Raw genomic sequence first — 17,222 nt, forward strand, 5'->3', positions numbered from 1 at the left:
AAGTGACAAAAGAATATTGGACATTTTGCTTCTGTTTTACATAAAATGTCTTAGCTGAAGTGTATATAGGCTGGCTTAGAAAGTTCATATTAAAGTGTGGAGCCTGGTTTTTATTATAAAGTTTTATGCGCAGTATTCTGTGGAATCGAAAAGCTCAGTAGAATACAAACTACTAAAGCAGATAGCTTCTCCTATTTTGTTTTCTAGTAGCAATTACACTTTTGATAATTTTGGCTGCAGCGTTTCAAATGAAGATCTTTTAGTTTTTTTATTATATGTTATTTTTATTGAACATAATTGGACCCTACATTATACAGTAAAATGTTAAACAGAAAAAATTTACATAATTCATTACATTATTTTGTGGCAATATAAGATTGCTAATATAGCGTCGGTAATATGTACTAAACATGATACAGCATTTGTCCCTCTCAATTATCTATAATACGAATATATATATGTACGTTACCTTATGATGTATGTATATAAATTGTGGGAAATCTTAATAGTTTTCTGCCTTCATTAAAAAACTTCTATTTTCATTATTAAAAATATATGTAAATTTCTCTCATCTACCTACGAACATACATACATTCTTAAATACTTATCAAGTCATGTATAAATTTTTAGGCATACTTTTCGTTTTCCAATTACAATAATTTACTTTTTAAGAAATATCTTTCGTTTTAAGATGACCTTGTCGATGTGAAACGTAAACCGATCCAAGAAATGTTCCCATTTTACAGCGTAAACCACATAATGAACTGTAATAACTTGTAAGTATTTACCACAGGAAATTTCCAATGCTCTTCTCGCTTTCTTAGCAATGGCGGCACATTGCTGGGATAGTGTATAGGTTTTGATATATGACAATTGGTGATGACTGTTCCTCCCGGATAATTTATTGAAACAGCATCGCCTGGCAGCACTCCGTCGCAGTCGGTAAGCTCGAACTGTTTAGTAAAACAAATACGTATTTCTTCGAGGTAACTCACATCCCGTTTGTTGTCATATACACAATGTATGGATGGGTTCTTTCCCAATATCTTTAATAGAGCTGTTTGCAAAGCAACTACTGTGTTATTTGAATCCGGATGTATACCTGCATTTCCCAATATGTTAGACATTAAGAACTGCTCGCGCCATGCTAACCCCTGTTTAAAATATTTCAACTCGCTGTCCAGCTCTTCCAATGATGCAGCACAAGTGCCATGTTTTAACCATTCGTGCTTCCAAAAATAACCTAATTTTTGCTCGCCGTCAATTGTTGGCCAATATGTCTTTAGATTAGTTAGGATCTGGTCTAGCTGGTCCAAGTCAAAATCAGCAGTTTTATTGCAAAAACTGGGGCCCATATGACCCAATTTTGTTGGCCACACACCATGTATAGTCCAAAATTCTTTCTTATTAGGCAAAATGCATGCGTGATTCTTGTCCTCTTCCCGCCAGTGGTAGCACGTGGTGACGGGCCACTGTTGAGTAAAGATCAATACATCCCAATCAATGTTATTCTCCTCACTCTCAGTGCTCAAATCGTCATCAGAAATATCATCAAATAAAGGTGTCAGTTCATTACTTAGAAGATCGCTGTCGTTGTATTGATCGGTATGTGATGTTTTCGTATTATCGAACGATTCCCCTGAGTGTTTGTCAATTGTGGAGCTGAAACGAGTATTTGAAACTATTCAGAAACAGTTTACCCAATATTGGTTTATTCTAATATAATATAATATAATATAATTATTTTTTATAAACAGTATTTTTGCTCATGTCATAGTTTTAGTATATTTTCTTCGAATGAGTTAATGTTAACAAATCTCGCCATTAATTTTTTACACAGTATAAAAAAGTATACAGTTGGTAGTTATTTCTGCATATTTATTAAAAAGAATCTTGCAGCAAATGAGAAATTAAGAAATATATATAAACTTTGAGATTTTCCCTTTGTTTAGTACCGTTATTATTATACCCAGTGCAATTAATGTATTAGGGCATTATAGCTTTGTTCAAGTAACTATTATTGCTAAAGCCTAACGTGCACATAAGGGCGTTTGAACGTTCAGGACACAGTAGCAGGTTAAACTCCTACCTAACCAAAATTGACCCCGACATACGAAACATATGTTCAGCATGTGCAGGCACCACGCACGACACTAACCACCCACGTTCCCACGACAGTCGGTTCTACGGTACCGGAACGACCCGGATTTATATTCGGGCAAGGACTGTCACTTTAGTATTCTGCTGCAACAACAACAACTGCAGAAAGTTTAAAAATTTATAAAACCAGAAAATAACCACCACCTTCTAAATAATTGTAATTTCGAAAAATAGAAAAGAGCGGTACTTCACTTCAGACTCTGAGCAGTAGCTTTGAAAAATGAAAAAAGGTTAAAAAACACATACACTTGCATTTGTGACGTATCTAATGCCAACAAAGTGACAGTACTCAAATTTAATATATCAAACGACATTTAAGCCATGTTTTATGTTTCTTTGTACCGGCAATATAACGCTCGTTACTTTTATTATAATTTTATTTTTTTTATGGGAGGGTTTTATATTTTGCCATTAATATCTTTTTATTGGAACAAAAATATACAAAAAATACGCACCGTTTCACTAAAACGAGGTTAGAACTTAGATATATACATATATATATCGAAGATCAAACGTCACCTTTACGCATTTTAAAACCTCAATATCTCGAAAACTACTTGACTATTTACAAAACTGTATATCATAGATAATATAATTAAAACAACTTTCTCTTGATGCATATACTTTTTAAGGTCTTGAGTAAATTTTTGAATAGAATTTAAATTAAAGTAATATAAATATGAATGTATTAAAAAATATATTCAATTACTTTTCCAATAACGCAATTGGCGGTTGACGGTTGATATAGCTTTAGAGATATTACGGTTTTAATGTGCAATATTGATCTTTGACATTCGATATCTACTCAATTTTTAATTAGCGCATACAACTTTTAGTTCCGTTATAATTAGTATAAAAATTTTCATCGAAAGTCATAATCGGTTTTTTTGTAACAAAAATATGCATATCTTTACTTCTACTTCGTGGTATTATTATTTAGTTGATTATTAAAAGTAATCTTATTAATTAACAACGTTATTTCGATAATCTGGCTTCATATTCACCTAAGCGCGACTTGAAATACGCAAAACAATATTTTGCTTTAGGTGGCCACGTTGGTTGATAACTATAAATACCTGTTTGACAGCTCACCAATTCTGACTAAGCCGGAATTTCCCATCGTGAATATAAGTTTTGATCATAATTCACTCATAAACAATTAGGCACTGTGTATTGTATTGAATATTCGTATCAATGATAAGTTCAAGGTGTTTTGTCCTAGCAATTTGCATACAATGGTGCATTTTCGCCAACGGTACTGCAAATGACTTGGAGAATAATTCTGCGAATAAGGCATCAAAAAATGACGTAAACAAAGCAAGAGCGGATTTTGTATCTTCAAGCGTTTTGAATTTTGCACATGATGTTGGCGTGCTATTGAATGAGGATTTGCAAATTGGGAAAACCTCAATTTTTTCACCTGTAAGCATTATGTCTTCTATGGCTTTGTTAATGTTGGGATCACGAGGTAAACATTATGAAGATTTAAGACATGCTTTGCGTTTGGATGTTCCACCAACGGGGGATGCCTCTAACGCATTCCATGCCGAATTCGGAGCTATGATGCATGAAATGCAGGACAATTCAGTTTCTCTCCAGTTACGTAATCGCGACAACTGGCGCAACACGAATGTAGCGTACAGTATTCGAGATAATCCCAAAGTAAGCGAACTAAATGGGACTGCCGTTAATAGCATTATAAAGATTGTAAATGGACTTTTTGTTAAAAATGGCTACGAATTGAATCCGATGTATAGGTAAGTTATATTTTACTTTGTAAATTCACTTAATTTGCGTGTATTTATATATACATATGTATGATGTACGTTATATGTAATATTTCAGGGACGTTATCAGTTCAGTTTACAAGAGTGACGTAATTCCATTGGATTTCAATACACCTTTAGCACGTGACTACATTAATGATTGGATTTACAAAAGTACGTTTGGAAAAATCGCCGGCATCATAACAGACAACATACCTTCAGATACTAATGCAATAATCGCAAGCGCATTGTATTTTAGAGGCTTTTGGGAAAATCCCTTTATTAAAGGCGCTACAGTAATCGACAATTTCTATCCAGACGGCTTGCAAAATCCTCCAATAAAAATCCAAATGATGGCTACAGCAGGTGCATATCCCTACTACTTTTCAGTTGAGCATGATTGCAAAATAATCGGCATACCGTATATAAATAACTTTACCACAATGTATGTAATACACCCCAACAATTCGAGTCGTAGCAAATTACGAAATCTATTAAATAAATTAGATTCGGAAGAAATTGAATCAATGATATCGAAAATGGTTTACCAAAATGCCATATTCGCATTGCCGAAAATGCATTTCACCCAAAATATAAATATGAAATATGTATTCCGTGCACTCGGTATCAAAGATATATTTGCAAGAAATCGGGGTACTATTCCGCCTATAAGCGATTTAGCTAATAGAGCGTGGCCACGTGCAAGGCGTGGTGTAACATTTCCCACTGATAACCCTGCAATGGTTGTGCGTGCACCCTATACTTCGACAGAAGAACTGCTGGAGCAATGGAGTTTCAATAGAAATGCAAGTAATAATTTACTATCGGATCTATTCGTGGGGGACATTGTACACAAAGTTGATTTTATGGTTGATGAAAAAGGAACAGAAGGTGCAGCCGCAACTGTGACTTACCTTAAACGCTCGGGTGGAAACGTTCTATTTCGCGCTGAAACACCATTTATACTATTAGTTCGCCACGATCCTACGAAGTTACCGCTATTTTATGGCATCATTAATATTCCTTCACCTATCTTCAGTTAAAATTAAAATTTCGAACAAATAAGTTTTAAAACCTACAAAACACACAAAAAGTGGGTACGCCCACTGCTGCCAATTTACTCTACTAAGAGCATCCATATTACTGTTGATACAACTTTCTCTATATTTTTAGGAGTTTAAACACATCTGAGATATATTTATATACATTTGTATGTACAAACAAATGAGCTTGTTAAATGTAATATTTTATTGCGAACAAAAGTAGAGTTGAACAAATTTAAAATATTTTAAGTTTAAGTTGAAAGTAAATCCATTTGCCTAAGAACAAGGAATTTGATTCTAAAACAACATGTCTATAAGTTTATACAAATACTAAATATCTAAGTGTTGTTCTATTTTGTTTTGATACCATATTTTTGCTCGACTGATATTTGTACGTGTATACGTAACTACTTTGCTGGAAGAAAGTAATATTTTGCAAAAAAAACCTGAATGTCGAAAACGCAAGCTTTAAAGTTTTTAATTTACTATGCCTCGCTAAATAAATAAATATAAATTTTCTTTTAATGAAATACTTTTAATTTTTTTTATTTTATTATTATTATTTTTTTTTTAATTTTGTTTTATTTTTGTTTTTCTTTTTCTATTACGGCAAAATAAAATACATGTACATACATAGTTACATTATCCAACATTTTTGAAGAATAAAATTTGATGTTCTTTTTAACGTATGTATTTAAATGAGTTTCGTTTAAATTAAAAAAAGGAAAAAAATCCATATAAGCCGCAGAAAATGAGATCCAATATGTGCCAAGTTTGTTTTTGTTAATATTTTTGGTTTCGTAAAAAAAACCATATTTATTTTTTAATTTCAATTCAATTGCAGTTAATATTTTTTGTTAATCACTCACAGCGGTAAATTCGTGTGTTTGTGATTTTTTTGTTATGAACATACATATGTATGTATGTACATAGAAACTGCTGCTAAATCAGCGGCACACAACACAAAAATGTGTATAATTATGCAAGAAGGGTACGATCAAAAATTATAGATCGATTTCACATGAAATCTATGCAGAAGCTCAATTCGCTCATTGGCCACTTGGTCACTGTGAAGCTAAATTTTTATCAGCATAAAAACATTTAATTGAGGTCCCTCCCTCGACTATATTCATAGTTATAAACAATAGAATTATGGCGTAAACAACTTTTACAAACGTAATTTAAATATGATTCTAAAACTTGTTTTGCTATTCTCGCCGATTCCTCATATTTGAGGATTGATAATTCTCATTATCAAAAGGGAATGTAAACTATTTATTTATACATCTATGGATATGTATGGAGCGTGTATGTTTATGTACATATGAGTACATATATATGTATGTAAATATATTGGTTTTGCTGGTGAAAACCCTGAAAAGCCTCATTGCGAGAATTCTTTATAATAACAATGCGTAATAGCATTTTTAGCACAAGCGGTCGTTGATATTTTGAAAGCGATAAGTTCGCTGGCTTATTATTTACATATTTACCTACATATGCAACTGTATGTGTGTTCTGTGTTCTACTGATTATCGGCGAATCACGCTACTGAATTGAATGCACGTGAAACTGAGATTTGTTAATTTTGTTTTTAAACTCTACTTTACGAGTCATAAAAAAGAATCATATTGCCCAACAATGACAGGTACAGTGAAACGGCGCTAAGCCAAACCATAATTTCAATAATTTATCACTGATTTTTTTGATAATTTTCCAATGCAAGCACGATACGTTGTTGTTGTAGCAGCATACAAATTCCCCATATATAATATGTATGTGGAATGGTGCTGGAGTGACAAGTCCTTAGCCAGATATAAGTCTGAGTCATTCCGGTAACGTAGAACCGACTGTCGTGGAAATGGCCGACTGCCCGTTAACGTTGGTGTTGTTGTAGCAGCAATACTAATACTAATACCCGGTAACGTATTTTTTATTAGTTTAAAAATACGAGTAAAGCAGGGACTTTTTTTTACGCGCACTACTATTTATTTATGAATGAATAGTATGGAATGCCGTCGTAGCCGAATGCGTTGGTGCGTGATTACCATTCGGAATTCACAGGGAGGTCGTTGGTTCGAATCTCGGTGAAAGCAAAATTAATAAAAACATTTTTCTTATAGCGGTCGCCCCTCGGCAGGCATGGGCAAACCTCCGAGTGAATTTCTGCCATGAAAAAGCTCCTCATAAAAATATCTGCCGTTCGGAGTCGGCTTGAAACTGTAGGTCCCTCCATTTGTGGAACAACGTCAAGACGCACACCACAAATAGGAGGAGGAGCTCGGCCAAACACCTAACAGAAGTGTACGCGCCAATTATTTTTTTTTTTTTTAGTATGGAACAATTCGAATTTTATAAGTTCTTCATGACTTATATATGTATGTAAAGGATGTTTTTCTAAGAGCTTGAGAACTTAAAATGACAATACAGAACAGAAATATTGTTGGAATGAATTACTTTTATTATAATCTAGTAGATAATTTCATGGCATTTATTCTTTGAATAGGATATCCGGCAAATGTCCGCCGCGGCTACGAGTCGATCAGTCTAATTTTTGACTATTTTTTCCAAGAAATCTTAATAATAAATGTAAATGAGTTCATTAAGCAAAACTACTACGCAAACGATGGTCATTTGGCCTCAAGTCTGGTACGAGCTGTATTTTATAATGTATTGAAATTTTCTACATAGTCGAAGAGCAAAGACCAATAAGTTGAGACGACGACGAAGCTACATTTCGGTGTCTTTTCAACACTACAATCGCTCTATGAACTTTGCGAACAGGTTTATTTTTTTTTTTTTCAAAGTAAATTTCCATAATTTGGAAGCGTTGTTCTGGCGTTAAACGATTCATGATGAAATGTCAACACATTTGCCGTTATGATGCAGGTAAGAAAACACCCGATATTTAGATTGGTTAACCTTTTTGAAAAATTTCGCTTAAGCGGGTATACGTCAAAAAAGAAAAATAGGTGGCCTAAGTCCCCAAAACCCACTACTGTCAATAAATTCTATCGATGCCCATATTTACCTTTATTATCTGAGAAATGTAGGTAGACACTTAAGTCTAGATGCAAATTTTGCGTTTAACCAAATATAATATTTTTTGAGCAAAACTTATGGTCAACTTAAGTCAGCGCGTGGAAAGAAATTTGTACTGAGCCTATATAACTCTTTTACAAAACGTTCCTCGTCGATTATTGAAATGGTCGGTCTACTAAAAAATGGGCAAACATTATTTTCAGTTTATAATTTCATTATGCTCGGATTTTTTACTTTTTTCTAAGAAATGCTTTTGGTTGTTGCTGTTGTTGTTGCAATAACTTTACCCTGTCAGTGTAGTGTAATCACCGGTCGTCTTCGTCTAGCTCATCTAGGGGTAGGCCCAGGAAACATGCTGTTTCGACGGATTGGGTCTAGAGGGAGAGGGGTGTTAGATGAGTGGGTTTGATGGGGCATGTGAAAAGGCGGTTAGTGTCGTGCGGGGGGCCTTTACATGCCGGACATATGTATGTGTAGTATGTCGAGGTCGATTCTGGATAAGTAGGAGTTTAACCTGCTACAGTATCCATAATGTATGCTTCGATTCTGTATTTTAGTTGCATGCGCTGAGAAGGAGAGCAAGCTGTCAAAGGTGACTCCCAATATTTTGGGGTTGTTAACCGGCGGAATTTGTGTGTCGTCGACTTTTACCTTGACCTCCTTTGACCAGGTGGTGAAAAGGGTCGCCGTGGATTTAGTGGGAGAGAGTTGTAAGTTCCTCGCAGTGAAGAAGCGAGAAAGGCTGTGAGAAAGTTATTTAATGAGAAGCAAAATTTAAGCAAGTTTGTTGGAAAAAAATCTACGAAAATTAGAAAAAAAATAAACTAAAATTAATTGCAAATTGTTTTTTGCATCGTACGCTATTTATATATGTATATTGTAGCATACGACTTGGTCTTTATTCATCGGCTGTTAAATTACGAATGAATATTGTCTATTCAGCACCTCCAGATTAGGCATCCATTTTTATCTATTTTCAGCGGCGTTAAGGCAAATTTTCTAATAGCGTTTTTCGAAAAGTGAAGACAATCTAACAACATGCCCCCCCCATTCAATTAAAAAATGACCAATTATGTAAGATCAACTATCAAAGACCTTGCCCAGATTTTGAGCTTGCACAGTGTCACTCGCAAGTTCGCATGCGTATTGAATTGCATTGAAAATATAATTGAATTTTTATTAAGGTACTAGAGGGTAAATTTTTTAATCGTTCTCCCCACAGTCGGTTCCATGTTTTTACGGAACAAACAGGAGTGATGATATCCGGCCAAGGATTGGCACTCCAGCAGCATTCCCGAACATGCCTGGGCAATGTTTATGTTGCTACAATAACAACAACGTGGTATATATATACATATATATGTATATGTATATATGTATAATTGGCGCTTACACCATTGTTGGGTGTTTGGCTGAATTCCTCCTTGTACTTGTGGTGTACGTATTGATGTTGTTTCACAAATGGAGGGACCTACAATTTTAAGCCGACTCCGTACGGCAATTATTTTTTTATGAAGAGCTTTTTCATGTCAGAAATACACTCGGAAGTTTGCATTGCCTGCCGAGAAGCAGTCGCTATTAGGAAAAACGTTCTATCATTTTGGTGATTCAGGCACGGAGATTCGAACCTACGCACTCCCGAATGGTAGTCACGCATCACCCATTCGACTACGGCGACCGCAGGGATTCACTTATTTTACCATTTTTCCATATATGTATATGCATACATAGTAGAGTAGCCACTTAATATTACTTCTATAAAAGAATTTAGCAGCATTTATTGTTATATTATTCGCGGCACTATGTGCACTGTAAAGACGCGTACACATAATATTTGCTGACATTACTATTTATTCATAATGCCTTTATAAGCACATAGGTGTACGTATATATGTGTGTACATTTTTTGCTTATTACATGAGTGTGATTCAATTTGTTCAGTTTTGTGAGGTCACTATACATCTACCCTCTTCTGTACATACATTTGCCTCCTTGTTAACCCAATTGATTTTGCAAATGTTCACACTGTGATTGTAAATGCCGACATTAATCCATTATTTGTTTTTAGTTTTAGTACCTCTTTTCGGTTGCTTCTTTTTATTATCGATCGTTTTGTTGTTAGTATCGTCACTTACCTAATCACGGTCAGCCATTGTGTGGCAAGTATGAATATGCCGAAAGTGGCCCATAATATTCGTTTTTCTCCCATATTCGGTATTATAAAGGTACCAGAGAAAGATACCCTTATTTTTATTTTACCTAATAACTTCCAGTTAATTCGCACTTTGTCTGCTTATTGAATTTGGTTATATTTTCAAGGTGTTTTATTGAAATTTCGTTTTCTGCTGAGCACTGCTCGGCACTTGTTTGGCAATCTATTATATTTGTGCTCAATAAAGTAGCTCTTCTCTTTTTTTTTGTATTTTGACTTTTTACTTGTCTATTTAACTTATTTTTATTTTTGTCACGTTCTTTTTGATGCGACTATTTGTTGTCGATTTAGTTTAACCATTGTCATTGGACTAATAAATGCGTTCTTCTCTTAATGTTCACACAGCTTTTTAAGAGCTATGGTCTTCCGGCCATTTTCCATTTCTCGTATTTCCTTTTTCATTTTACTAAATTTCACTACGCGCTTGCTGTACCTTTTTCGTATTTTTTCGCAGCAAATTGTCGAAATGACTGTAACTTTTTTCAATTGCATTAAATTACTAGTGTGATATTTGTATGAACAAATTTTTACAAATGACTAAGGTTATACACGTTCTCTGGTTAAACAAGTTCGTATGTACGTACATATGTATATCTGTTACGTACTTGCTTCTCTCGCTTCATCTTGGTGGTGCTCTAATGAGGCATTACGCGAGTAGGTACATTTTCTACTCAACTGTGGTGCTTTTGGTATTCTTCAGTTAAGCAACAAACAAACAAAATACAAAAGACGTTTCCAAAGAGACACGACAATGAGTGTGCAAAGAGAATTGGTCTAATTACGCATTTAAGGGGTGACTAAGAGAAAACGCTTGTACAGTATTATAATGGGTGTTAATATAAATAGACAATAATATTGCTATAGATTCAGAATTGATATAGATATAGACTATTATATGTGTAAGAAAATACTCTACATACTATAGGAACTGATTGAGCCATCCTGCCTGTACGCATATCCTTGCACCCGATAACATAAGTAAAAGTTATGTAAAATTGGTCTAAGGTAGGTTGGTAAATTAAAACAAAGAAATCGGAAAATAGCCTCGCCATTTTCAAATATCGGTAATTAAAAAAAAAACGATATTGTAGTAAAAAATTATGACTGTGCAAAATTTGTGTAAATGGACATGGCGCCGTTTACTTTTAGATAAATCTTTGTATTAAAACATGATATATAGGGTTATTCAATAGGTGCGCTTCAACTTCTTTCCGAAAGGGAAACTTCATTAGTATACATTTCATCATGGAACGCTACACACTTGAGCAACGATTGCAAATCGTGCAAATTTTTTATGAAAATAATCGTTCTGTTGCTGCTACTTTAAGAGCATTACGGCCATTTTACGGTCCATTTAACAAGCCGTCCCGTTTTGGGGTTATGTGAAGTCATTGGTCTACAGTAACAAGCCGACGACGATTTGTGAGCTCAGAGCCAATATTGAACGCGAAATTGCTAGAATTTCGGCCGATTTATGCAAAAGAGTGGTCGAAAATTGGGTTCAACGATTGGACTTCGTAAAACGTGCACGCGGTGGTCATGCAAAAGAAATCGAATTTCATACTTAAATGTATATGTTCAAACTCGATAATAAAAAAAAAATTAGTTAAAAAAGTCAAACCGTTTGTGTTTTATTCAAAAAAGTTCAAAAGTTGAAGCGCTCTTACTGAAAAACCTTATATGTATATGTATTTAATAATGTAACATAATAATGCAAAAAAATAACGAAATAGTACAAGAACTGCGCTCACCTGCCATACGCACATTCTTTTTATGCCTGTTCTTCCGTTTTCCTTTAGAATGAGTAACTTGCTAAAATTTTACTCCTCGTCGAGCATCTTGAAGAAAAATACTTACACTTGGCATGAGGGAATCTCAAGAAAAATAGTGAGATTCTTAAAAAACTTTTGAAAGTAGTCATGTCTCCGTACGTTTTGTTTCAAATAGACATATGCCTATAAAATACTACCCAGGCGACTATGGTATTTTGTAAACTTTCTTAAGTTATTATTATTAATTTTGGTACAAACTTCAAATTATTCTCAATTAGTATGAATTAAGTTTTGTAAAGCAATAAATTCGGCTTTGAGACCTCACTGTTTGTATTTCTGCTCCGATTTAATATGCAAACCTTTTACTTCAGGTAAAAATAAAGCTAGTTTTGTATTATAATTATGTGTAATGTAAAGGTCGCCGTAGCCCAATGGGTTGATGTGTGGCTACCATTGGAAAGTGTGCAGGTTCGAATCTCCGTGCAAGAAACACAAAACGATAGAAATATTTCTCTAATAGCGGTCGCCCCTCGGCAGGCAATGGCAAACCTCCGAGTGTATTTCTGCCATGAAAATTTTTCTCATAAAAACTCATTTGCCGTTCGGAGTCGGGTTAAAACTGTAGCTCCCTCCATTTGTGGAAAAACATCGAGATACGCAACATAAGTAGCAGAAGGAGCTCGGCCAAGTACCCAACAAGGTTTATTAATACTTCAAGGTTTTTAAAATATTGCCTAAGACAACGTAGTTCCACTCGAGTGGCATAAGCAATTTCGTAAAAACATACGCAGCCTAATAATGACCTTATGATAAAACAAAATTATTGCCCTTTAAGTTATCCGATCGAAAACTTATCAGTAAGGTCTTGAGAATATATTCTCATTAAAAAATATTATTCATTTCATTTTAAATAAAAGTTCTTACTCATTGAAAAGCTCACTTATAATGTTTAATTTTTTTCACTAAAAAATGCCATCTCATTAATGACAACAACTGAGAATAAAACAAGGAAACTGCAATACTTTCACAAATTATAAATTTCATATGATAACTCATAGATACATATATTGAATATTACATAGGGTCTTTCAAAACACGTGTTGTTTTAAAATTACACATTAACAAAAATTTCGATTCTTTCAGGTTTCACAATTTTCATTCAAAATACGTCTCTTAATAGTTATGTGAAAAATGACATCATTTAAATGACCACCGTGAGAAGTGTGTGAGTGTGTTCGTTTGTAAGAATTTCCAAGCCCAACTTAATCAAGTACCAAGTTTGGTAGTGCTCGATTAACTAGTTATAAGGCTACAAACATTTCTTTAAGGCTGGGCCCATTTCCAAGTAACAAAATAAAATAAAACGGAACAGAAAGGAAAGCTTAACTCGCTTCGGACCGAATTTTATATCGGTTTAATATCGGCCTAGTTTGCAAGCTTACTTTGAGAGGAACACAACAATTTTCGTCCTTGGCGTATTCTAAAAATAGATAAATCGAGTTTTGTTCATAACTCTTTTATTTATAATCCAATCCCAAAGTATGGATACATGGTTAAAAAGATAATTTTAAACACTAGGAATAAATGCATTATTACAATTCCAGAGACAGAAATACGGTTATAAATAGTAAAGTTATATTTAATGTGGTCGAAATTTAGTTATTGGAACTTATTAGGTTAAGGTGGCATTCAAAATTATGCTACGTTGTACTATGGAACCGAGTAATAAATGAAAGTGTTATGCGAAGATTTTGGCTGTTTTTAGGACTGGTCAAGAATGAAAGTAATCTTCCAATCTAGGGGAAGTAATTGCAAACTCATTTTAGCGACTCACTCTTTTATACCTATATAAGTATAAATGTATATCTGTGCACCGTTTAGTCAAATTTTATTTGGGATAGCTCTTAAGTTTTGGAATCAAACTCGAGTTGTATCTAGCTTTTAACATCGGAGGACGGACGGAAATTTAACTTTAACACACAAAAATATACGCCTGGTTATATCTGATCTAGTTAACATTAATGTCGTCGCATATGAATGAGGTGGGGAGCAATACTTGCAAGTTTGGGCGAGTTTTATCAAGTCGAGTCGCGAGTTTTATTAAGATATCCGTATTTACCGAAAAGCGGTTGCTGTTTTTGTTTTTATTGCTCTAACAGCATAAACACGCCCCATGAAAGCTTGGTGCATGCGGTTGGAGTGACAGTGCTTGGTCGGATAGAAGTCTTGGTCATTCAGATAATGAAGAACCGATTATCGTGGCTCCGCTAACTTTTCAAAGCTTTATTTGTGTCGTATGTATTTTTTTGGGCACATTAATTCTATCAAATTCGCTTCATTTAAAACAAAGATACTTTTTTTTCCTTTTTGAAAATTACAGCTACATATGCGGCAGGCAGATCTCACTAATTCTCAATACCAAACTACCTTACCTTGGAAAATACGTATTCGCTGTTAGAAAAGAGAAAAAGTGTTTGCGTCCAGACAGTCATAAAGATGATTCACTTTTACGCCACCGCCGTTAGTGCCATTTCGTAGAAATTTTTTTTTCTGACTTCGATTATTTCGCGAATTGAAACGAAGCATCACCGAATTGGCTAGCAACGTGAAATCATTTGCCAAATTTACTGTCTCCGGCAAGACAAAGAGAATTTTGAATGCTGTAGCAAAAGTGTGAAAGATTTACAATTGTCCTTGCAAAACTATCCAGCGTATTATGTGTACCAGGTTGCATTGAAATATAATATTATATAATATATAAATTTTGCTTGACAGATAGGCATGGCTAAATCGACTTCTCTTATCATTTTGAGCACTTTGGTATACATATGTCGGCATTCAAAACTATCTTGTTAATATTAAAGTAATTATTACAAAATTACTTGTGCACAAGGCGGGGGTACAAAAACTAAAATTGAATAAAATCACCACCCTTAATGAAGTGTTGTGTGTTTGTATGAAATATTAGAATTCATAGCTATACGGAAGAGAGAATATGTTAAGAGAATGCAAGAATGATTTTAGGAACATATTATTTCCACAACAGGCTACAGCGCCATCTATACTTGAAGCTTATAGCAAAGACTGCTGGCATAAACCGGAAACGGTGTTTCTTCTTCTAATATTAATAGTAACCACCGAAGCATTCAAAGAGGAAAATTAAGTAAACAAATATTTCGTATTATATTATACAAACACGCGCACATAAGAACAGAGTCACGTATATGTACATACACATATAATACAATACGTAAATATATACAGTTTGTTATAAGAGTGGCGTATCCGGAATACTTTCAGTTCTGTGAATACTTAACACAGTTAAACTACAAATCTATTAAGCAATTGTAGATTATAGTGAATTATGAACCTACCACCCATGCAGTCATCTTAAATCCAATTAAAAAAGGTTAAAAAGTTTTCTTCTACAAGTCTGTACTTATTACGTCGCATATTTACACTATAACAGCATCGCAATGTCTTGAAAAATAGGTACACACATATGTACATGCATACATACATACATACTTCGCATTATGTCAGCTACGAATGATTGGCGCGAAGTTGCTACTCTTTTGAGAAACCAATTTTGTTCAGTAATTAATAACAACGCGGTTACACACAAATTTTAAAGGTTTTTATCATTCCTAATATAACACACATTTCTACATGTACATACGTATGTACACATTTATGATTATTTTTATTATGATATTTAAAAAACAACGATTTAAATATGTATAACTGCTACAACGAAAGTTGGATTTTATACAAAAATGATATGTAGAAAAAGGATTGCGCCCTTCAGAGAGTGCGTGACGTCACTTTTGCCAAGTTGGGCAGTGTTGCTAACCATTTGCTCTTCACAATAAATTTAGTGCTTTTTAATACCCAAAATGCGAAAATTTTTATGTTTGGTGTTTGTTTCTTTTTGTTTCTAATTTAAAGCTACCGAAACTGTAAGTTAAAAAAAACTGTATTATTAAACAATGTTGAAAAAGGTCACTCTGGGAAGATTTTAGTGCTAATGCAAACTTGTTGATTCTTATAAAGTTTGATATTTTGAAAGTGAAAATTTAATTTTTTGCTCCTTTTGAGGTTATGTTAGAATATTAAATCTTCTTCTTTCAACTCTTCTTAACACTGAAAACCTTTTTACACATTTTAAAAAGCGTTTGAATTTACTGAATGCGAATTAAAACCATAGAGGTGTAATCGTTTCTTCCGGTCCTTTATCCTTAGTGGAGCATAGGGCATCAAGAGGTGTATTCATAATAATAATAATAATAAGTAAAAATAAGCAACAAAATACCGGAAAATTCTGAAGATATTTTTACAAAAAGAGTACCTTATCTTGTTACATAACCTCAAATATAGCAAAAAAGTCGTTCTCTTAACGCAAGAGTTTCTCTTAACAAAAAACTCATAAATTAAATTGTACATAATCATAACACATTTATTTAAAAAAACGCACGTTTTAAAGACAATTGGTCACGCATACAAAGTACTTTAAGCAGTGCCGGACTTACACAAAATGCCGCCCTGTGCACCATGAAGAATGCCATCCTAATTTTTTAAATTTGTGTGTGCGTGTTTGTATTATAGTACAAAAAATAGTCGTTACACAATAAACAGGTGTAACAAAACAAATTTTGGGTAGTTTTATGCATCAATTAACAGACTATAGAATAATATTTGATATATTTCAATTTTTATTGTTGAGCAAAATTTTTATTCTTCTTCTTCTTAATTGGCGCTATAACCGCTTACGCGATTTTGGCCGAGTTTAACAAAGCGCGCCAGTCGTTTCTTTCTCGTGCTAACCGGCGCCAATTGGACACACCAAGTGAAGCCAAGTCCTTCTCCACCTGATCTTTCCAACGCAGAGGAGGCCGCCCTCTTCCTCTGCTACCACCAGCTGGTACCGCATCGAATACTTTCAAAGCCGGAGCGTTTGTATCCATTCGGACGACATGACCCAGCCAACGTAGCCGCTGGATCTTTATTCGCTGCGCTATGTCTATGTCGTCGTAAAGCTCATACAGCTCATCGTTCCATCGTCTGCGATATTCGCTGTTGCCAACGTGCAAAGGTCCAAAAATCTTACGCAGAATCTTTCTCTCGAACACTCCAAGCGTCGCTTCATCGGATGTTGTCATCGTCCAAGCTTCTGCGCCATACGTTAGGACGGGCATGATGAGAGTCTTGTAGAGTGTTAGTTTTGTTC

At 34.3% G+C, this 17,222-nt stretch overlaps 2 protein-coding genes across 2 annotated transcripts; one reads left to right on the forward strand and one right to left on the reverse strand.

The window, feature by feature from the left end:
• Positions 1-59: 59 nt before the first annotated feature.
• LOC128859747 (ribonuclease Oy) lies at positions 60-10,786 on the reverse strand. Its single transcript, XM_054096803.1, has 2 exons — positions 10,147-10,786; positions 60-1,662 (listed from the first exon to the last, which is right to left on the reverse strand). The coding sequence occupies exons 1-2, from the start codon at positions 10,218-10,220 to the stop codon at positions 741-743; spliced, it is 996 nt and encodes a 331-aa protein (XP_053952778.1). The 5' UTR covers positions 10,221-10,786; the 3' UTR covers positions 60-740.
• On the forward strand, positions 3,230-5,668 carry LOC128859745 (serine protease inhibitor 28Dc). The gene is made up of 2 exons (XM_054096802.1): positions 3,230-3,917; positions 4,006-5,668. The coding sequence occupies exons 1-2, from the start codon at positions 3,355-3,357 to the stop codon at positions 4,967-4,969; spliced, it is 1,527 nt and encodes a 508-aa protein (XP_053952777.1). The 5' UTR covers positions 3,230-3,354; the 3' UTR covers positions 4,970-5,668.
• Positions 10,787-17,222: the final 6,436 nt, after the last annotated feature.

Source organism: Anastrepha ludens, chromosome 4 (assembly GCF_028408465.1).
Source record: "Anastrepha ludens isolate Willacy chromosome 4, idAnaLude1.1, whole genome shotgun sequence".
NCBI classification, from domain to species: domain Eukaryota; kingdom Metazoa; phylum Arthropoda; class Insecta; order Diptera; family Tephritidae; genus Anastrepha; species Anastrepha ludens.

Coding starts and splice junctions, on each gene's coding strand:
- LOC128859745 (XM_054096802.1), top strand. CDS start 3,355: ATGATAAGTTCAAGGTGTTTTGTCCTAGCAATTTGCATACAATGGTGC. Junction 3,918..4,005: donor GAATTGAATCCGATGTATAG/GTAAGTTATATT, acceptor GTAATATTTCAG/GGACGTTATCAGTTCAGTTT.
- LOC128859747 (XM_054096803.1), bottom strand. CDS start 10,220: ATGGGAGAAAAACGAATATTATGGGCCACTTTCGGCATATTCATACTT. Junction 1,663..10,146: donor CAATGGCTGACCGTGATTAG/GTAAGTGACGAT, acceptor TACTCGTTTCAG/CTCCACAATTGACAAACACT.